At 40.5% G+C, this 23,451-nt stretch overlaps 1 protein-coding gene across 1 annotated transcript in view; it reads right to left on the reverse strand.

The window, feature by feature from the left end:
- Positions 1–23,451, reverse strand: part of RNGTT (RNA guanylyltransferase and 5'-phosphatase) — a 400,898-nt gene that overhangs the window by 285,690 nt on the left and 91,757 nt on the right. The window contains exons 7-8 of the mRNA XM_040350086.1: positions 13,422–13,531; positions 10,359–10,460 (exon numbers count right to left, since the gene is read on the reverse strand). Of these exons, the coding sequence (XP_040206020.1) occupies positions 10,359–10,460; positions 13,422–13,531 (212 nt within the window). The remainder of the gene's footprint in view (positions 1–10,358; positions 10,461–13,421; positions 13,532–23,451) is intronic.

Below are 23,451 nucleotides of genomic sequence, written 5' to 3' on the forward strand. Positions count from 1 at the left end.
TGCAGTGATGTAAACAGCGCTCATAAAATCACAAACAGTGGCATCAGTAGTCCTTCCCGAACACACCCCAGATAAAAAATAAAATGTCCCTTCTCTTTCCTTTAGTATGTTACATATACCATAGAAATTGTTTTATTATATCTGTTAAACGAATGCAAAAAAAAGTTGAAAATTCTGTCAGAAATCTTTGAACTGGTAACTTTATGTTCTTTGCCTCTGTAGTGTTATTTGTTATCATTGTTCCCTGATATCTCTGTGTATTACAAATCACCTCCCCCTGTTAAAGCGGATCTCCCATGCCAAAACAAAAGAGCGACAATTTTGAAAATAAAGCAATATGTTTTACTTTTTGCTATAATAAATATCCCCAAAAATATATAAAAAAACGTATTTGTTCCTCAGTTTTGGCCGATACTTATTCTACTTATTTTTGGCAAAAAAAAACAACGAAATAAGCGTATATTGATTGGTTTGCGCAAAAGTTATAGCGGCTACAAAATAGGGGATTGATTTATAGCATTTTTTTTTTTTTTTTTACTAGTAATGGCATCAGTGATTTTTATCGTGACTGCGATATTGCGGCGGACACTTGACACTATTTTGGGACCATTCACATTTATACAGCGAACAGTGCTATTAATAGGCACCGATTACTGTGTAAATGTGACTGGCAGAGAAGGGGTTAACACTAGGGGTGATAAAGGGGTTAAATGTGTACCCTGGGAGTGATTCTAACTGTAGGGGACTGACTGGGGGAGGTGACCGATCTGTGTCCCTGTACAAGGGACACAGCATCAGTCTCCTCTCCCTGACAGGATGTGGATCTCTGTTTACACACAGAGATCCACAGTCCTGCTCAGTTACTGGGAAATTGCGGGTCCCCGGCGGACATCGCGGTCGCCGGGCACGCGCATCGGGTTCCCAGAAACATGTGCAGTTGCCACACCTGGGTGCTGGTGCACCAGGAGGAAGAAAAGAAAGACTTCTATATGACTTGAGGGCAAAGTGAAGGAAAATACTACTCTGAAGGGCTCGCCTTTCAGGGTGGAGAGCAAGAACTTTGAATGAAGTAGCAACTATGGGCCTGATTCACAAAAGGGATACGCCGGCGTATCTACTGATACGCCGTCGTATCCCTGTTTCTATCTATGGAACTGATCCACAGCATCAGTTTCACATAGATAGGCAGAAGATCCGACATGTGTAAGGGACTTACACTGTCGGATCTTAGGATGCAGTAACGCAGCCGCCGCTGGGGGCATTTCTCGTCGAAATCCAACGTCGGGTATGCAAATTAGCACTTACGGAAATCCACAAAGATTTTACGCTTCGTTTTTTCTCCGTAAGTATTAGTTTGCCGTCGCAAAATTAGGGCTGCTTTTACAAGGCCTAAACTGTTTACACCTTGTAAAAGTAGACCCTTCTATCCCGCGTCGCTGTCATTTTTTTTTCCCCGCCGCAACTCGTTTTTTTTTTACGTCCGTCGCGATTTTCAAAAGCCGTCGCAACGTAAAACCGCGCAACGCACGTCGGGAAAATGACGTTGGGAGCATGCGCAGTACGTCCGGCACGGGAGCGCGCCCAATTTAAATGCGACCCGCCCCATTAAATTAGGAACGCCTTGCCCTGACGGATTTAAGTTACACCGCTCAAAATTTCTAGGTAAGTGCTTTGTGGATCGGGCACTTAGGTAGAGATTTAGCGGCGGTGTAACTTAAAAACGGGAAAAATTAAGTTAGGCAGGGTTTTTGTGGTACAGGCCATATATCTCCGTTTATCAGGACAAAAATTTTACAGCACTAAATGCAGGGGGGTCTACAGTAAATTAGGCAGAAAGGTGGCTCAGTGCCCACTACTAGCGGTGGGTTAACTTCTGAGCTGGAGATGAATGCCTCCTGCATTTTCTATGATCTATCAAGTTATGTAGCATTGATAAATTTCAGTCCTGGAACTTTTACCTGTAAAAACTAAGATGGCAATTACAACTCCCAAATTTCTGTCCCAACAGGTTTCCTTTAAAAAGGTACACACCACTGAATCTTAAGCATTTAGAATAATCGTATTAATGTAAGAAAAAGAGCCTGGCTATGTTACATCCTGGCTTGAATACAAGCATGGTTACTTTATGGTCCAAAATGATAAACACTTAGTCTAATTGTGGAGACAGAAATTTCCCAATGTGCCCATGTGCCACCCACGAAAAACGTAGGCAAAATAATGGAATAAAACAAAATATCAAATTGTAGATGCACTGTTTCTTGGTCAGAATTTCTAAGTTTTATATAAGGTCTTGAGCCATTTTTTAAAAACATGTCCAGCCTAAATGTTTTTTTTTTTTCCTAATCCTACAGTCAGAGGAGTTAGACGTTGTGAAGCTGGTCTCAGTGGCACAGGTTAGTAGATTCCCCTTGCTTCCAATACTAGTGACATTGTATCACCCAAGATAGAAAGTGAAGGAAGAACTCCCAGGACGACACATGTAGCAATAAAAACACTTTTTAGAAGAGTAGGAGAACGCTACAAACTTCATTCGCTTTATTTGCCAATAGAGAATTTCTCTCACTTCCTGTGTGAATGAAACACTACCATTGACAAAAGAATGGTGAGGGGAATCCACCAAACAAGGTATCGGACGTCAACAAAAACCTGACAGATCAATTTCCTATGAATATTTCCTGATCATCATTAGCGATTCTTCAAATTATATATGCCGAAATATATCCTAAATATTAAAATTAATAAAGACTCAGTAGTAATGCTACATTACTGAAGAATTGACCAAACTTGAAAATTTTCCCTAATGTAATCCCACAAGCTAAAGCAATTTACGCGGTAATATATAATCAAGGTTTGGATCAAGAGTTCGTACATCTTAAAAGCATTGTACTTCAGACGAAGAATGGTCAGGGAATGGTATTCAATGTGCTGATGTGCTCTGAAATCAGCCTCTGAAAATCCATCATCTTACTTTCTGAAATGGAACACAGCGTGATCCTATTCTTGTGTAGCATTATCTTAGAATGTAACAATCACGCTAAACAGAAAGTTTGCTTCTCAAAAGCAAAAAAAGATAAAAAGTTTGCTAATCACCACTTAGAAAAGGGCACTATATTCTATGCTAGCAGAAAAATGTTTTCAATATCCAAAAGCACCTCCACAACTCTAAAAGCATACAATGAAAATAATCTGCAGAACTTTTACTATGCAAGAATAACTAGAACATCCACAGATCCACAATATTGAACACCTTCACTATCAAGGACAAAACAATCTTAACAGCCAAACCCAATTTTGCAACTTTGACACGTGTTAGAAAAACTGTACACAACTACTTAATGTATCCAGTTGGATCATACCTTGTTTTTGTTTCAGGGCAGATTGGGCTTTCATTTAGTGGTAAATGTTTCTCATAGGAGAAATATAGAGAAGGGTTACAGAGTGAATGATTACTGTGATAGCTGAGCACAGGCTATCACGTTTTATTCTGTGATCGGGATCCGGTTCCCTAATGTTAGTATAAGATCCGGGGCGGTCACCGACCTCTCAGACTCTGTGCTGGAACACAATTGAACATGTTTCCAGCACAAACAGGAGAAATCAATTAACATGAACCTTAACATTAAATCCCACTTCCTGTATGTCACATACATATGTTACGCAGTTGTAAAGTGGTAAAGAAATGATATAATATAAAGATATTTCAATTTTAAGAACAAAGTGGTAAGAATGCTGCCTCATAATTTACAATCAACACAAACTATGATATTAAAGGGCAGCATTAGCCAAAATATTTGTACTGCATTGAAGGGGAAGGGTTAGAACTCCTGTTTGTATCAGCACCACAGTGATATCTATGAAGCCATTACTACAGTCCAGTTTATCTGGAGAAAACCACAAATTTGGGATCAAGAAAAAAATATTAATTTCTTACAGTATATGCAAACCCATATACTAAAATCTCATATGAGCATTAACACATCATGCTCTAACTACCCCCAACCTACTCTTACGTTTTTTAAACTTTGGTTTTGACAAGTATTACCACAGCGATCTTCAGAAGTTCTCCATCCAAAAGCACCCCCCTCCCCCCACACACGCAACCTTCTGGGAAACGTCACAGGTCCCAGTCTACATGCATACTGTCGATTCCTATGAAGGCACTCGTGCGGGCTTACTCCCGAGCCCTATTGACACAGTGGGACTTGGCCCTGCCCCCCGCTCCCTCGTCACTGGAGTTGATTGACAATGGGACAAAGCAAAGAAAGCCGCAGGTCTCATGCACAGCACTGGATTGTGATGGGGGTCAGGTAAGTATAAGGGGGGTGAGGGGGAGAGTCTGTGACACAAGGTTTTTTACCTAAAGAACCATAGAATGCATTAAATATACACAGTGGTTTAGCAAACTAAAATGTCATTTAGTTAGGGTTTAAATCTAGGTACATATTCACAGTGGACAATTGTCCTTCTGGCCAATCAGTGGCAACAAAAAAGTGTGTTATTTCGACAGCCAACCACTCCCAAAAATAAAAAAGTCAACTTTCTCATTTTGAATATGCTTTTAGAAGCACAAATTCATTGTGATTTAAAACTAAAATTGTACAATTCTCAAGCGAGGAGAGTTCTGTTTGTTAAAGTAGAGATATTTGGCTGCATGCCGGTAATTTAACAGGGGACTCAACGGCTATTTATATAGATTTATTTTAATCATTTACCTCAATCTACCTCATTCAGATAAGCTTAACTCTCATTTATATCATTTTAGGCCTAATGCTTCCAGTTCCCGGCACATCTTATGGGTACATATTTTTCCAATAGTGTGCAGATTAGCAATTATTAATACTTCTATTAGTGAAAGGTTCATTTTTTCCCAGACTGTTGCCTTGTTGCTATATATGTGTTAATCATGTCTGAACATTCAGCTCCACTCATTAGAACAAACATCTGCTACACGCGTGGTTAATGAGAGACGTAATGACAAGACGAAGGCAAGACACTAACACGTTGATTAGCAGAAGAGCCAAAGGCTTTGAACGCATCGTTTTCCAAAACATATTGTAACAATTGTTATTCAGAGAACCCACACCTCATTCATTACAGGGCATGAACATATTAATGCCACATAAAGGGCATAGTCAAATGTGTACAGGTCATTTGTGTGGAAACAAAGCTTTGCTTTTTGATTTAATGACATTATCTGATAATCTACACAAGCTTATAGTGGAGAAAGGACAACAGAGTTAGAAATCAACACATTACCCCATGTTAATTTAAATATGTTGTACAAGACCTGTAACCTACACATCTGCAGTACTGGGTGAGGAGGCTTTCCATAACAAAGCATAAGGTTAATAAAAAGTATTCATGGTCCGTTTTATATATCTGTTATTGTTTTAATTTTGCTTTTTTTACATGGATCAACGGTAATATACTCTTCCATTTGAAAGTGAAAACCTGATCTCTGCAAAGTGAATTAAATTATAGGACCTCTCCAAATCAAACTCATATCAACCCATCTTATTATTAAAGATTGTTACCTCAACATTTCCTATTCGTGATATGTGCCTGCTGTACCATGTACAGTGCCTTGAAAAAGTATTCATACCCCTTGAATTTTTTACATTGTGTCATGTTGCAACCAAAAACCTAAATGTATTTTATTGGGATTTTGTGCGATAGACCAACGCAAAGTGGCACATAATTAGGAGAAAAACGATAAATGGTTTTCAATTTTTTTTTTTTTAAATAAATATTTAAAAAGTATGGATTTGTATTCATCCCATTTTACTCCAATACCCCCAACTAAAATCTAGTGGAACCAATTGCCTTCAGGAGTCACCTAATTAGTAAATAGAGTCCACCTGTGTGTAATTTATTCTCAGTATAAACACAGCTGTTCTGTGAGGCCCTCAGAGGTTTTTTAGAGAACCTTAGAGAACAAACAGCATCATAAGGGCCAAGAAACACGCCAGGCAGGCCAGGGATAAAGTTGTGGAGAAGTTTAAAGCAGGGTTGGGTTATAAAAAAAATATCCCAAGCTTTGAACAATCAACGGAGCACTGTTCAATCCATCATCTAAAAATGGAAAGAGTATGGCACAACTGCAAACCTAAGACATGGCCGTCCACCTAAACTGACAGGCTGGGCAAGGAGAGCATTATTCAGAGAAGCAGCCAAGAGGCCCATGGTAACTCTGGAGGACCTGCAGAGATCCACAGCTCAGGTGGGAGAATCTGTCCACAGGACAACTATGAGTTGTGCACTCCACAAATCTGCCCTTTATGGAAGACGGGCAAGAAAAGTCCCCTCATTTGCAGTTTGCAAGAAGCCATGTGGGGGACACAGTAACCATGTGGAAGAAGGTGCTCTGGTCAGATGAGACCAAAATTTTACTTTTTGGCTTAAAAGAAAAACGCTATGTGTGGCAGAAAACTAACACTGCACATCACCCTGAACACACCATTCCCAATGTGAAACATGGTGGTGGCAGCATCATGTTGTGGGGATGGTTTTCTTCAGCAGGAACAGGGAAGCTGGACAGAGTTGATGGGAAGATGGATGGAGCCAAATACAAGACAATCATAGAAGAAAACCTGTTCCAGTCTGCAAAAGACTTGAGACTGGGGCAGAGGTTCACCTTCCAGCAGGACAACGATCCTAAACATACAGCCAGAGCTACAATTGAATGGTTTAGATCAAAGCATATTCATGAAGAATGGGCAAAAATGACACCCTCTAGATGTGCAAAGCTGGTAGAGACATCCCAAAAAAACGTGCACCTTTTTTTTTGCAGTGAAAGATGGTTTTACAAAGTATTGACTCAGGGGGGCCGAATACAAATGCATGCCTGATTTTTCATAAGCAATACATTTTGAAAACCATTTATCATTTTCCTTTCACTTCACAATTATGTGCCACTTTGTGTTGGTCTATCACATAGTTTTTGGTTGTAACATGATAAAATGTGGAAAATTTAGAGGGGTATGAATACTTTGTCAAGGCACTATACTTGTATGAGAAATTCCCCTGTTCTGTTTGTATTGCTTCCTTTGTGGGAAATCCCTGGTGTTCCTGGCAAAATGGCACGGGTGTGCAAACTTCCGTACCCATACCCTTTAAGACCCGCCAGAGGGCACGAGTGCACATTCTGCATGGCGGGTAACCCGATGCGCATAGCCGGTCGGCGTGAACGCGTGCTTGAGAGCCAGCATGGGGATTTGTGTGTTTAAACACACAAATCCCTGTGCTGTCAAATGAGAGGAGACAGATTGTGTGTTTCTACAAAGTAGAAACAGCGATCTGTCGTCTGTCCTAGTCCCATGCCCACACAGTTAGAACACAGTGAGGAAACGCACACAGTTAACCCCATGATCGCCAACTAGTGTTAACTCCTTCCCTGCCAGTGACAATTATACAGTAATCAGTGCATGTTTATAAAAATGCCATAAAACTATGCCCTATTTTGTAGACGTGATAACTTTTGTGCAAACCAATCCTTATATGCGTATTTTACCAAAAATATGTAGAAGAATACATATTGACCTAAACGGAGGAAGAATGTTTTAGTACACATATTATATATATTACACATACATACACACATAAATACACACATAAATACATACATGCACACACATTCTTTTTTTTTGGGGGGGGGGGGGGATATTTATTATAGCAAAAAAACATTGCTTTTTTTTTTCAAAAAGTGTCGCTTTTTTGTTTATAGCGCAAAAAATAAAACCACAGAGGTGATCACATACCACCAAAAAAGAGCTCTATTTGTGAAAAAAAAAAGGATGTCAATTTTTTTGGGGTACAACGTCGCACGACAGCGCAATTGTCAGTTAAAGCGATGCAGTGGCAAATTGCAAAAAAGGGGCCCGGTCAGGAAGAGGGTAAATCCTTCCAGGGCTGAAGTGATTAAACTGAATAGGTTGTTTTACAAGGTGAGAATTCACGTATACTGTAACTACAGACCTCAAAATACTTGCCAGGTCCCTGGTGCTTTTATCTAAAGATATATCTGAAAAGGTCACTAATAACCAATCAGGGTTTATCCCTCATACTTTGACTGGGATCAGTATAATATGAAGGGCATTTCTTAATAAACAAAATACCCAAAAAATACTGGGAATACAGCGTTACTTTTCTTTTATGATGCCAAAGCGTTTGACAGCGTCAAAACTATGGGGTTGATTTACTAAAGGCAAATATACTGTGCACTGTAAGTGCACTTGCTCCAGAGCTTAGTAAATTAGGTAAAGCTTCACTTTGAATGCAAGGGGGAAAAAAACAGCATTTTTGCTTGTACATGATTTGGTGATAGAAGGCAGCAGACCTTCCCCTCAGATCTTTGCACTTGCAGTGCACAGTAGATTTGCCTTTAGTAAATCAACCTTCCTGTGTGAGGTGTTGCACACAGAGGTTTTTTTTTTACTAAAGGCAAATCCACTTTGCACTACAAGTGCAAAGTGCACTTGAAATTGCACTTGAAGTGTAGTCGCTGTAGATCCGAGGGGGACATGCAAGGAACATAAAAAAAAACAGCATTTTAGCTTGCACATGATTGGATAATAAAATCAGCAGCGCTTCCCTTCATTTCAGATCTTCCCCTCAGATTTATAGCGACTGCACTTCCAAGTGCACTTTCAGTGCAATTTCAGTGCAATTTCAGTGCAAAGTGGATTTGCCTTTCGTAAATAACCCCCAATGTGTCTAACCCTAAAAGGTTATTCAATAGATACAACTTCTATACACTTCCCCCAGGGCTAGATTACTCATAAATAATTATTTTTCTCAACCTTTCCCACTAGGCAAAAGGCATTAGGCAAGGCTGTCCATTTTCATCATTATTATTTACACTAGCGACTGAACCCTTTGCAATTCTCACATTACGGTAAAACACGTTGGGGAGGACTAAATAACTCTATATGCAACTTTACCCTTCTGTTTCTTGAAGGTTCTACTACCTCCCTAAAATATGTTATGACCACAGTGCAAAACATTGGTAGATTCCCAGGCCTAACCATAAATTGGGATAAATCGACTTCTGACACTACTGGCAGATGCAAAATACATAAAAAATATAGGGGCTGCCCCCCCCCCTTCTCGTTGTAATACCGGTATGGTATCCTCCTTAGGGGTGTATGGAGGGTACTATGAAGGATGTGATTACTATCATTTGATGATCGATTGTTGATTAGTGAATAAATCTGTTATGTTATTGTTTATATATGATTGTTACGAGAATCTGCACTCTCCCATGGTGGTAGAAATAAAGTATTTGAAAATAATTTATATATATATTTATATATATATATATATATATATATATATATTAGGGCTGTGCGTTAAACGCGATATTAACGGCGTTAACGCAAACCCATGTTAACGCCGTCAATATTTTTGTCGCGCGATTAACGCAGGAGCCCTCGGGTGGACATGCAGAGTGTGCAGCGGCGCGGCTTACCTTTTCGCTGGATTCACAGACAAGTTACTCACCTTGTCCCTGGATCCAGCGATGCCACCCCGCTGTGTGATCGAGCGGGTCCTCCTTGCTTGGCGGGTCCTCCTTGCTTGGCGGTTCCTCCTCGCTTGGCGGGTCCTCGCTCGATTCACAGTGCCTGTGTGACGCCGAGCTCCGTTCCCTGCGACGTTACGACGCACGGGAGCGGAGAACGGCGCCAAATTTAAAAAAGTAAACAAACACAATGCATACAGTATACTGTAATCTTATAGATTACAGTACTGTATGTAAAAAATACACACCCCCCTTGTCCCTAGTGGTCTGCCCAGTGCCCTACATGTTCTTTTATAAAATAAAAACTATTCTTTCTGCCTGGAAACTGTAGATTGTCCAAAAGTGTCCCTTTATGTCAAAAATGGTTTTAGATCAGCTAGAAAACAGCGATAATAAATTATAATCACTTGCAGAATTGTGCGATATTTGTGGGGAAATTCGTCATAAATTAGAGCGATTAATCGCGAGTTAACTATGACATTAATGCGATTAATCGCGATTAAAAATTTTAATCGTTTGACAGCACTAATATATATATATAAAAACGTAACCTACTTACATCCTTTGCTCGCCAGGTTTAAAAGGAAAAAAATTATTTAATATTCTATGACAATAATACAGAATAGCTTCCAAGGGAGTCAATATTTTTTACTGTAGGCACTGTACATATAAAAAAAAAATTGTACCTGCTGTTGATATACAAAAAGTGTGCCTCTTGGTCCTATACATGGCACACAAAAAATGAGATCTCTGAAAATGCAAACCTCCTTGTTAAAAATGGTTATCACCATACAGAGCTATGTTTACTGCTTTAGAGATTTCATGTAGCAGCTCCGCTTACCGTGTTCCATCTGCTTTCCAGCTCACTTTATATGACTTCTGCTCGAGAAATTTCAGGTTCGTTCTGTCCATGGATACAGGCTGTGCTCCAGGGAACCCAGATCTAGAAGACATTTGGTTTACTTTTATTTTTCTTAATAACAAAGTAGGCAGGAAAAATTTAATTGTGCTTGTATGAATGACATTTCCATCTTATAAAAAGTGATTGCTATAAGCATAATACATTACATGGCAAATGAATCCATGTGTAAAGTGTCTAATCTGCACGGAGAATGCTGATAAGGAATGCCACACATCATATCCGTTAATAATGGAAGACTTCAGGGTAAATCATTTGCATGCTGTGTGCAAACATTTAGGGATTATTTTGAAGCTTTGCACGCGTAAATGGACATGCAAAGTAATATGTATGCAAATATGGATTTATACTTTGGGGGAACAAAGACATAAAATATTGTCCATTTAACATTACTTTTTAGACATTTTGGAAAACATTTTGGAAACTTTATTCTTTGTCAACAGGTTGTAATTTATTTACCTATGCTTTGGAGATTCAAACTGTATATGAATTGGAAGAGAAATCCAGCTACAGAGGTTTCTTCTCCCAAAATCAACTTTTAGCAAAGTGTAATAGGTGGTTGTGTATATAGGCGTCACACTTCTAAACAGCCATTGAAAAAAAATGCTGCTTTTAGCAAAAACTGACTGCTGTTTGTGGAATATCCTGTGCTTACCATGTGTTCACCTTACATTTCCAAGGAGTAAAAGCAGTCAAAATGTAGAATAGCATTATCTGCATATGCGCAACTTGAATCAGACCCCAGGGTGGCCTCCCCCATCTGCTGCTTTTAGGCTAGGTTAACATATGAGCTGCAGTCGTTTTACAGCAGGAGCCAAGTGCGTGTTGGTTCACCATTACAGCTCGAATTTTGGGCTGAATTCGGACCTGAAATGGACCAAAAGACGCAATTTTTGTGCAAAATGCACCAGACTCATAGCCGAGATATGTAAACCGGCTCCATAGAGAGTCGGTCAAATTCTCCCGCTATTGTAAATTGGATGTGGGGATCCCGCATCCAATTTGCAATGGTGTGAACCCAGCCTTAGGGTTTACTACAGTGAATCTGCAGCACTCCTCTGGTGTAAAGCTGTGCGTGGTTTTTCATGGAAATTGTCTGAGACACATTTCTACAGAGATTCTTTGTAGACAACTTGTATCAAAACAGCCAAGCTCAAGTGTACACCTCACAGGATGACAGTTCCTTTCAGCATTAGACTCCTAGCCCAATAGTGTGCATTGTGGGACGTTTCGATTTCGGCACTGATAAAAGTGTGGTATTTTAGGGCATAAAGGGGTTGTAAAGTCAGAAGGTTTTTTTATTCTATGCATTAAGATAAAAAGCCTTCTGTGTGCAATAGTCCCCCTCAGCCACCCAATACTTACTGGATCCCCAACCCAGACACAGCAGTGGCATCACTGGTTCCCACTGCTTTCAAAGTCAGTTAGCCAATCAGGAGAGAGGGGAGCGGGCCAGGGCGGGGCTGCGTGTCTGAATGGACACAGGAAGCTGTGACTCAGCGTGGGTACCCCCATAGCAAGCCGCTTGCTGTGGGGGCCCTCAAAAGGAGGGAGGGGCCAGGAGCACAGAAGAGGAACCCGAGAAGAGGAGGATCTGGGCTGCTCTATGCAAATCCACAGCAACAGAGCAGGCAAGTATGTTTTTTTTTGTTTTGTTTTTTTAAACAAACAAGACTTTACAATCATTTTACGTAGCACTGCACTTTAAGTTGTATTACACATTTGTTTTACATTTTAGCGTAAAAAGTGGGGTTGTTTAAATTACTACTGGTCTCCCATCCCTAATATTACGGGAGCAGAGGACCTGAAAAAATGTATGTAAACAAACATGTGCTGGCTGTGTGGCTCCAAGCAATAGAATTCACCAAAAACGAAGTGTTACTGCTCAACGTTTAAGCTGGGTCCCCTACTGTAGTAAACCGCTGGGAGTGCTGGCAAGGACAGAGTCAACTCCAGCTCCAATGATACAAGATACAAAAAAGGTCCTATAATTTCAAGACCCTGTGAAATTACAGCCTCAGCCCAAGCTTCAGCCAAGACATGTGCCCCCCCCCCCCCCAACGTGTTGCACTCCAACCCAGAGCTTAATCATGGGGATAGAGACTCCATGAAGAGGGGGAATATATATGCATGCACGTATATTCCCCCTTATCATGGAATCTCTATCCCCATGATTAAGCTCAGAGGATAGGGTTGAAACATGCCGGGAGGCGTGGCTTGGCTGGAGCTAGTGCTAAGGCTGTCATTTCACATATCCACATGGTCTTGCAAATATGTGTGGTGCATAGGATCTCTTTTCTTTCTTTTGACTTGTAAGTTTGACTATATGATATACATTTTTTTACTGTCTGGTTCTGAAAATGAATGGGGACTGGACATATACAGTCTTGCTAATTGAGCTACGGCAGGCTCACCTGAAATGTACTGCAAATGATGCATTGTGTGCAGCTATACAGCATGCATGTAGGGCGTTGGGGGCCTAAGACTGCTAGTGTACACCCACTCTTATAAAATAGTAAAGGGCGTTTTAAAATCCAACGCTATTTTAAAGATTTTGTTCTTTAATTAAACAGCCCATGGACTGAAAGCTCATTTAGCTGTACTTCTCCTGTAGGTCACAGGAGTGCAGTCCATTCTGCACTCCTGTGACCCGTTTTCAGCTGAAGCCCGCTGTCAGCTGACATCACAGAGCCAGTCCAGGCTGGAGAAGGATAGCGACTATATGGTCTGGATCCACCAACATGCCTGGACCAGCACCAGGCTCAGTCTCTCAGCGGTCCACTGAGAGCCCGAGTTAGCCACTCCCACCCTTCCACTGCCCAGGGCACCAGTACTGAGTCGTGGAGCACCGAGAACTGAGCGATCAGCTGTGTTTGATTGCTCAGTTCTCAGTCTTGGCGACAGCAGGGGAGCGATGCTGAATCCACCTAGGTAGTAGGATTTAAAAAAAAAAAAAAGGTTTTAAAGAAAGAAATCTTTGCATACCCTTCCCAAGAGGAGAACTGTTGACATTTCCACTGGACTTCTCCAAGTTTTGGTTGAGTTGTTATCTGAGCAACATGTTTTACTGTGATGCCTTCTAAAAATATGGCTCCCTTAAAAAAGAAAAAAAAAAGGGTTATTTCAAAACATACCTTAAGAGACCACCACTAATAAATTCACAACGTACAGATCATTTGAGCAACCTTTACTGACAGATTGTAAAAAGCACAGGCATTATTAAAAGTAATCAGAACGCATACGTTTTATGCATGCATGACGTTTATTCCCCTTTAGTTCAGACAGAGGTCTCCAATCACTACTCCATGCTACTGGATACCTGCCTCCTTCAAAATCTGAATTTTTAACCAAATCACAAATTAATCTTCTCCATCCCACATAATGACAGCTACAGTGAAACTTGACCCCTAGTTTTTGAAATTTATAAAGAGCCACAAATAAAACTTTAGCTTGCAATAAAATGACCAACTGTCACCATACAGACACAGATATAGAAAATGGACAAAGGACCATAAGTGGCGGTACACACTACCGTGACTTGGGATCCGACTTGTGGCGCGACATGAGAAATTCAATTGAAGTGAATGAGAGTCGTCTTAATATACACTATTGAAGTCGCTCCGACTTCAGAAAAGGTTCCTGTACCAATTCAAGGCGACTTCTAGGCAACTTGTACCCATTGATTTCAATAGAAGTTGCCTCCAAGTCAGATCACCATCTTAACTGAAGCAACTTTACAGGAAGAGAAAATTGTTTACTGATTATTCTGTGATTGGCCACAGCCAAAGTCGCCATTCCTGGAGACAACTTTAGGTCGCGTTGTAAGTTGCTCCAAGTCGCGCTGAAGTTGCCTTGCAAAGTCGCGCTGTAAGTCGGGTTGCCCCTGTGTGAACTGGCTCTTACTCAAATCAATAATGCATAAAAATAAAAAATAGTCACATGAGCATAGAAACTCACTGAAAACTGAGCATGTGCACAAGCTGTCAACACTGCCCTGCAAAATCCCCAACTTCAGTAGATAGATGGACAGAAGGGGATTGAGAGCAACAGGATTAACCAGGTTTGTTTTTGGTAGAATACAGAAAACAATGCCCATAGTGACTGAATGAGTGTATGAACAGCATTTATTGACAGTTTTTTTTATGATGTGGGTTTAATGACACTTTAGGGAAGGCATGTCCAAAGTCAGGCCTGGGGGCCAATTGCGGCCCCCGTTCCAGTTTAATGTGGCCCCCTGGTAATTTGGATATATACTGTATTTATCGGCACTGCCTCAGAGGGGACAGGGGGGGGGGGGGCGAGTGCTGTCAAATTACATACAGGAGAATCTCCTGTTTACTCTGCGGCATCTGTAATAGGAAGTCTCATCTCCTTGGCTGCCATTGGACGACTCCTCTGTCATAGGAGGTGGGACATTGTATTAATAGGCTGCTGTGTAAACAGGAGATTCTCCTGTATGTAATCTGTTGGCGCTCGTCCGCCCCCCCCCCTTCCCCTCCGAGGCTGCAGATGGGCAATGGAGAGGCTGCATTCATGGCAATGGCGAGACTGCAGATGGGCAATGATTGGGCTGCATTGATAGGCAATGACCCTTATTTTGCTTCACAGTTCTTTATTTAATTTTTTTTTTCCTTGAAACTTCCCTCCTAACGTCAAGGTGAGTGTTATACGTCGATAAATACAATGTATCCAAATAATACGCCCGAGCTCATCTCTTCACCACACACAACCACAAAGGCAGGAGAATTCTTATTGGGCCGTGTATTAGTACTCGGGCAAACACACTTAGACCAAATTTTAATGGTTCAAAGAATGTCAACAAAATGGTCGGCCCTTACGCATGTTCACTTCATCAAATCTGGCCAAACTTTTTTCAAAGAGGGACACCCCTGCTTTAGGGGAATCCGGTATAAATGCATGTAACTGCGCATGTCTGTTGCAGCCACCAAGTTCTACCCCTATGCCATCAGATGACATCATTCCAAAGGGCGATGCTTTGACATTTCCTTGTATTGTCAATACTTGCATGCTCCCTCCCACACGTTCATATACCAGCCTCACTGGTAGGTCTATGAAGGTTCTCACTTACTCAGGTCTTAGTATTGCTAGTAGTAAGTCCATTTAACTACACTGGTTCTGTAATGTTAAAGGATGATTTACTTTACTTCTCATCCAAGTAGCTACTTTGGCCCCTAAAGCTAAAGAAGCTACGTGGATGAGTAGTAAATAACCAACAATGCAGAGCAGGTCCAGTTAAAACTACAACTACTACTACTTTAAAAACAAATGTTCAGAGAAAATACTGCGTTGCTTCCATGATGTTGCTCCCCTACTGATGGAAATGTTGCAGAATGTCACTTACCAGCAAAAGAGCACTCATCCAGCCAGCAAAGAGGCAAAAACAGCAGAAGCAGCTGAGTATTTACCTGTCTTGTAAAACATTCCCATTGCTGGTAAGTTGTTGCCTGCATCAGGTTCCCACGTGCGTAAAACATTTTTTTTTAGTGGAAACCAAGCATGGAGAAATATGTGAGCTACTAGTGCTGGTCTGCTTCAGAAAATGCCAGATTTCTGGCTATCATTCAGACGCACTGGCTTTAGCAATTGTTGCATCTCCAACCTGGAAGCAGCATGCAGCAGGGGAAGCCAAAGAGAATGCAGAACCTTCTAATCTGCATACTGGATCCTTGTCTGTGGCTCAGAAAACATCAAAGCCAACGACATTTAATCAGCAAGAACAGCATACATATTTGTATCATGATAGATGTATGCATTTGTCAGTGAAAGATTTCCTAGATTAAAATAAATGATACATGTGTACATGACACATTGAAATGGCATTGCATTATGCTCAATAATATAAAAATGTCATTTTGTAGGATGCCATGAAGGCACTTAGCAATAAGCTGAATTAGATGAAAAAAGGTGGAATTTTAGATAGAATTCTGATTCGGTTATTCTTGATTTGTCACTTCCTTGACATTTAAGGATGCAATTCTGTAGTCAGCCTGATCTGAAATTTAAGCCGGTGTTTAAAGGATTATAGGTAAGTACATATAACTCAGTTTATTTCATTTATTAACCAATAAATGGCATATACCAAGGGAGATAAGGAGGTCACAGACAAGACTCGTGCACAAATAAATCCCAGTGCCAGCCAGAATACTGACCAATAGGAAGTGTCAGAATAATTAGAGGACAACATCCACATCCACAAAAAAAGAAGAGCAAAACATCTCTGAAGTGTATGCTCTTAAATCCCCAAAGAACATGTGTTTAACAGGCTTCTCTGTGCAAATGTCTAAATATCAGAATGAGGATTCAAATGAGCACAATAACCTAAACTTCTGTTAAAAAAAAAAAAAAAAAAAGTGTTTAGCATATTAAAAAGGATGAGAAAGACAAAGATTTAATAAGATAAGGTTATTGTACACGACCCACCATCATGCTACTGTACAGTATAGAACACCTACTGAGGGTTTCATGGCGCCTATCTGCCAGTATGGTACTAATCAGAATTTGTGGTTTCAGATATTTAGCTTATAATATTTTTAGCCATTTTGTCTTTTAGGCCTGATGAAGGGGGGAGTATAGAGATCACAACAAGTGTTGGCTTTTTGATTCAATGCTCTCATCTTAACATCCCAAAGACCACTTCAGTGACCCTGTGGGATACCCCAATTGCCAGGGAGCTGCCTAAAAAAGTTAGAGAGTTTGTTCCCGCAACATTTTACATGCCTGATATGTACCTGCCGTGCCATGCACTTGTATGAAAAAGTATCCTGTTCTTTGTATTGCTTCCTTTGTGTGAAATCACTGGTGTTCCTGTCAGTCCCTCCTAAAAACTGACCACACTAAGCAGGAGAGCACACCATGGTCAGTTCTCTAGCGGTGCTGAGAACTCAGTGTACTCTCCTTCAATGATCAGACTTGTCCTGACACTCCCCCCCCTGCACGACTTATCACTGTTAAAGCGGTAGTTCCCCCTCCAAAAAATTGTTACCCTTAGATTGATGCTCGTTGTGTCTAGGGGAATCGGCTAGTTGTTTTAAAATCGAAGCTTTACTTACCGTTGTATAGAGCGATCTTCTCCGCCACTTCCGGGTATGGGTCTTCGGGAGTGGGCGTTCCTTCTTGATTGACAGGCTTCCGACGGTCGCATCCATGGCGTCACGAGTAGCCCAAAGAAGTCGAACGTCGGCGCGGCTCTATACGGCGCCTGCGCACCGACGTTCGGCTACTTTCGGAAAATCGTGACGCGATAGATGTGACCGTCTGAAGCCTTTCGGAAGCCTGTCGGAAGACTGTCAATCAAGAAGGAACGCCCAGTCCCGAAGACCATACCCGGAAGTGGCGGAGAAGATCGCCCTCTACAACGGTAAGTACAGCTTTGATTTTAAAACAACTAGCCGATTCCCCTAGACAAAATGAGCATCCATCTAAGGGTAACAATTTTACAAGGTGATCTTTTTCAACCACTTTAACCACTTGACCACCGCCCCATGTCAAAAAGACGTCCTGTTTTTAAAGTTGAATATCTGTATACCAGGCCTTTAATAAGGAAGCTAAAAGTAAAGGGGTGGCAATTCTAATAGCAAGTAGAATACCATGGTCCTTAACGGATAAATACGCAGATCCAGGAGGGAGATTCTTGTTTCTTAAAGGGAAAATAGGGGGCGAGAATGTAACATTAGCGACGATTTATGCACCGAATATACATCAAGATAGTTTCTTATCAAAGGTGATTACTAAACTGATGCACTTTAAAGAGGGCAAATTGATATGTGGTGGAGATTTGAATATAGCTTTGAACCCAAAGGAAGATACCTCAGTAGGGACGTCGTCAGTATCAAATAAAATTAGGAAACAAATCATAAAAAAACTATTTGAATTTCAGTTAGTAGATGGATGGCGCATATTACATGCAGGAGAGAAAGACTATACATATTTTTCAAACCCACATCAAATATATTCAAGAATAGATCTATTTTTGATACCTCATCAGTGTCTACACTTGATAAAGGACATTTCAATTGGAAATATAACTTGGACAGATCACGCCCCAGTAACAATGGAAATAACTTGGGGAGAGGGAACTCAGACGTCAGAGCGGAGGTGGAAATTAAATGAGAGTTTACTACAGAATCCCGATATAATTGAAGACGTAAAAAAAGAAATAACGTGGTATTTCCAGACAAATGATAATGAAGAAAGTGATCCGGGAATAGTTTGGGAAGCCCATAAATCAGTGATCCGAGGGGTTTTAATTAAACATGGCTCCCGAGTTAAGAAAGCTAGAGAAAAACAAATAAAAGAATTACTAGAAAAGATACAGAGATTGGAGATACAACATAAAAAAAAGACAGAAACGGGTATAGGAATTGAATTAACACATTTAAGAAGACAGGTAGCGGATCTCCTGAGATATAAGGCTGAAGCGGTTCTACAATATGCAGAGAAGATGACATATGATTCAGGTGATAAATGTGGGAAGTTACTAGCAAAAAAATTGAAAAAATTACAGTCACGGTCATATATCCCATTTATTAAAACCAAAGAAGATAAAAAACTCCACCTTTCAAAAGAAATAGCACAAGAATTTAGGAAATACTACGCCGCGTTATATAACCTTCAAGGGAAGGAGAACCCCTCTGGGGCTGTTGAGAAATATATATCTTCAGCAGGTCTGACTAGATTAACATCTCCAGAGCGAAGAGATTTGGGAAAACCAATTACTCTGGAGGAAGTGCAATCAATAATGAAAACAATAAAACAGGGTAAAGCTCCAGGCCCAGATGGGTTCACCATACAATATTATAAAAGCTTTAGTACACTATTAGGGACCTACATGACTAAATTGTTTAATACAGTAGGACAAATAAGAAGGTTACCCCCGGAGACGTTACTAGCACATATTACGATTATCCCAAAAGAAGGGAAGGATCCAGGGGCATGCACCAGTTATAGACCAATATCATTAATAAATGTAGATATTAAAATTCTGACAAAGATCTTGGCATCACGTATACAGCCCTATCTATCTAAACTGGTACATTTGGATCAGGTCGGGTTCATCCCAAATAGAGAAGCAAGGGATAGTACTATTAAAGTGTTAAACTTAATAAACCAAGTAAAAGAAAAGAAGATATCGAGTGTTTTCTTGAATTCAGATGCAGAGAAGGCATTCGATCGAGTAAATTGGGAATTTATGTTGGGAACAGTAAAACAAATGGGATTAGGAGAGCGAATGGTTCAGTGGATAGCGGGGGTGTATGCGGGACCCAGAGCTTTGGTAAAAGTGAATGGGGTGTACTCTGAGCCTCTAGCAATCACAAATGGTACTAGGCAGGGCTGCCCCCTGTCGCCTTTATTATTTGCACTGACATTAGAACCATTATTAAACAAGATTCGACAGAACAGAGATATAGTGGGTATTCAAATGGGAGGGAGGGAATATAAAGTATCGGCCTACGCAGATGACATGCTCTTCTCCCTAACAAAACCACAGATATCCCTTCCAAATTTAATGAAAGAAGTAGAACTCTACGGGAGGATGTCAAACTTTAAAATAAATTATAATAAATCTGAAGCAATGGGGGTCGCTCTGCCAGGGTCGATTAAGAATGGTTTGGAATTTAGTTTTAAGTTTAAGTGGACGACGAGGGCATTGAATTATTTGGGCACTCAAATGCCACCAGATTTAAAGGATACTTTTGAACTAAATTTTAAGCCATTATTGGGTACAATCAGAACAATGTTAGATGGATGGAGTAGAGGGATGCACTCTTGGTTTGGGAGATCTAATATTTTGAAAATGAGTGTAGTGCCAAAGTTTCTATATCTTTTTCAAGCGCTACCAATTCAGATCCCCATGTCGTACTTCAATCAAATTCGGGCCTTATTTACAAAATTTATATGGGGGAGTAAAAGGCCCAGGATTGGTAGGAAATTATTGATCCTACCCAAGAAGGTGGGAGGGATATCAGCACCGGATATGTTAAAGTACTATCACGCAGTCCAGTTGGGCAGGATAGCAGATTGGAGTAGACATGGGGATTATAAATTGTGGATCACTATAGAGCAACAAATGTGCCCTGTACCGTTAGATAGGGCAATATGGTGCTATTCTGCGTTACCCCTTACAGTTAAAACTCACCCAACGATAGGACCAACTTTATGGACTGGACCAACTTTATGGACTGGAAATAAAATATGTCATAATCCGAACTTCTCAACTAATAATTCCCCCCTCTACCCAATAATAGGGAATCCAGAATTCCAGCCTGGTTTGGAATCCCATATACTCAAGAAATTAAAAGAAAAGGGTAGATTTCAAGCCTCCCACTTTCTGGGTGAAAGGGGGTGGATGACAATAGGAGAAATAGCACAAAGGGGAGGGAGCGGCGAGATACCGATATGGCAAGCGCGACAGGTACGACACTTTCTGGAGACTCTGGATGGTGCAGAAAAGTATAAACGGGCACTTACAAAGTTTGAGGAGTACTGTGGAGGAAAGGAACCACTAGCCCATATGATCTCTAAAATGTACACATTATTGACTGCACCACCAGAAGACTTTAGAATGTCGAGCCTAGTAAAATGGGAGAGAGATTTAGGCCAAGTTTTTTCCCTAATACAAAGCCAAAATATTATAAATTTAGCATTAAACTCTTCAAGATGCACGAAAATACAAGAATTAAATTATAAAATATTAACAAGATGGTACTATACGCCAGCGCGTTTAAACACATTTTTTCCTGAAATGTCAGATAGATGTTGGAGAGGCTGTGGGGAGAAAGGGACAATGCTACATACATTTTGGGGATGCCCAATAATACAACAATTCTGGGAAAAAGTACGGAGAATTACACAAGAATTTACGGAATATCATATTCCAGTTGACCCATCGTTTTTTCTACTACATCATGCTGAAATATATGCGGTGAGATATAAGGGATCAATGATGTGTCATTTGATAAATGCGGCGAAAAGCTGCATTGCAACAAAATGGAAAGATCCCGAGGCACCTCCAATATCTATGTGGCTGAAAAAAGTAAGGAAAATAGGGATAATGGAGAAACTCCTCCCAAAAACAATAGATAAGAAAGAGCAAATTAAAATGATATGGGCACCTTGGGAATTATTTTTAAAGTCGGAGGAAGGTAAAAAGTTAATAGGAGAATAAGATAAAGGGTAGTAGATGGAAGAAAGAAGGAAAATAGGAGAGAGAACATTTTGCGCACGGATGGAGGATAGCAGAGGAGAGGAGGGGTGTTTTGTATTGTCTTGTTAAGAAAAAATTTTCTTCCTTTTTTTTTTTTTTTTTTTTTTTTTTTCTCTTCTCCTAATTCTTCTCTCCGGCCTGAGGATAGACGGCTGGAGGAGGGGAATGGGGGAAGAAGGGGGTCTAGAGGTAGGGATAAGGGGGGAGGGAAAGGGGGGATAAAATGAGGAAGGAAGTGCTGCGGGAATAAGGAGGGAATTAGTACTTTAGATAAAGAATAAATGGATATTTAGTGGGAGATGGAATACTCGGGTAGTCTGAAATTTAGTTTAGAAGTAGAAAGTATTTGGTCTATTATAGAGGAATGGATTGAAACTAGTAGTGATACAGATATTATGAATAGTAAATAGAGTTGAAGAGAGAGAATAAATATAATTCTCATATATATGTTGATGTATAGGACTATGCTTAGTCCTCTTCTTATGTTTCCTGTATCACTTTCTTGCTTTCTGTTTTCTTGGAAAAGAAACGAAATAAAAAAAAGGAAAATTAAAAAAAAAAAAAAAAGAATATCTCGATAACGGCAGCAGCTGCTGCCACAACCGAGATATTCATCTTTTCAGGGGGCGGTGGTGTACACGATAACGGCGGTCTCCGCGGCGGATTCGCCGCGAGATCACCGTTATCGGTGGCGGGAGAGGGCCCCCCCCCCTCCCGCCGCTCTCCCGCGCCCTCCGCCGCTTACCGGAGCCGTCGGTAGCGGCGGAGGGGATCGGATGTGTCCGGCAGCTGAGCGGGGACGGGACTGAAGGAGAAATCTCCTTCACCCATCCTCATAGCTCTGCTGGGCGGAAGTGACGTCAAAACGTCAGTCCCGCCCAGCCTCTTAAAGAAACATTTTTTTTTTTGTCATTTGAAAAAATGACATTTTTTTTTTTTTTTTGCATTTAAGTCTAATTATGAGATCTGAGGTCTTTTTGACCCCAGATCTCATATTTAAGAGGACCTGTCATGCTTTTTTCTATTACAAGCGATGTTTACATTCCTTGTAATAGGAATAAAAGTGATCAATTTTTTTTTTTTTTATTTCAGTGTAAAAAATTATAAAACTAAATAAAAATAAATAAGAAAACCAAAAACATTTTTTTTAAAGCGCCCCATCCCGACGAGCTCGCGCGCAGAAGCAAACGCATACGCGAGTAGCGCCCGCATATGAAAACGGTATTCAAACCACACAAGTGAGGTATCGCCGCGATCGTTAGAGTGAGAGCAATAATTCTAGCCCTAGACCTACTCTGCAACTCAAAAAATGCAACCTGTAGAATTTTTTAAACGTCGCCTATCGAGATTTTTAAGGGTAAAAGTTTGACGCCATGCCACGAGCGGGCGCAATTTTTAAGCGTGACATGTTGGGTATCATTTTACTCGGCGTAACATTATCTTTCACAATATATAAAAAAATTGGGCAAAATGTATTGTTGTCTTATTTTTTTAATTCAAAAAAGTGATTTTTATCCAAAAAAAGTGCGCTTGTAAGACCGCTGCGCAAATACGGTGTGACAAAAAGTATTGAATGACTGCCATTTTATTCCCTAGGATGTCTGCTAAAAAAATATATATAATGTTTGGGGGTTCTGATTAATTTTCTAGCAAAAAAATTGTGATTTTCACATGAAGGAGAGAAGTGCCAGAATTAACCCGGTGGGCAAGTGGTTAATAGTTTTAAGTGTTTGTTAGCCAGTTTTGCAGGTATAAAAAGGTGCTCTCACCCACACCTCCAGTGTAGTATAT

This window comes from Rana temporaria, chromosome 4 (genome assembly GCF_905171775.1).
Source record: "Rana temporaria chromosome 4, aRanTem1.1, whole genome shotgun sequence".
NCBI lineage: Eukaryota > Metazoa > Chordata > Amphibia > Anura > Ranidae > Rana > Rana temporaria.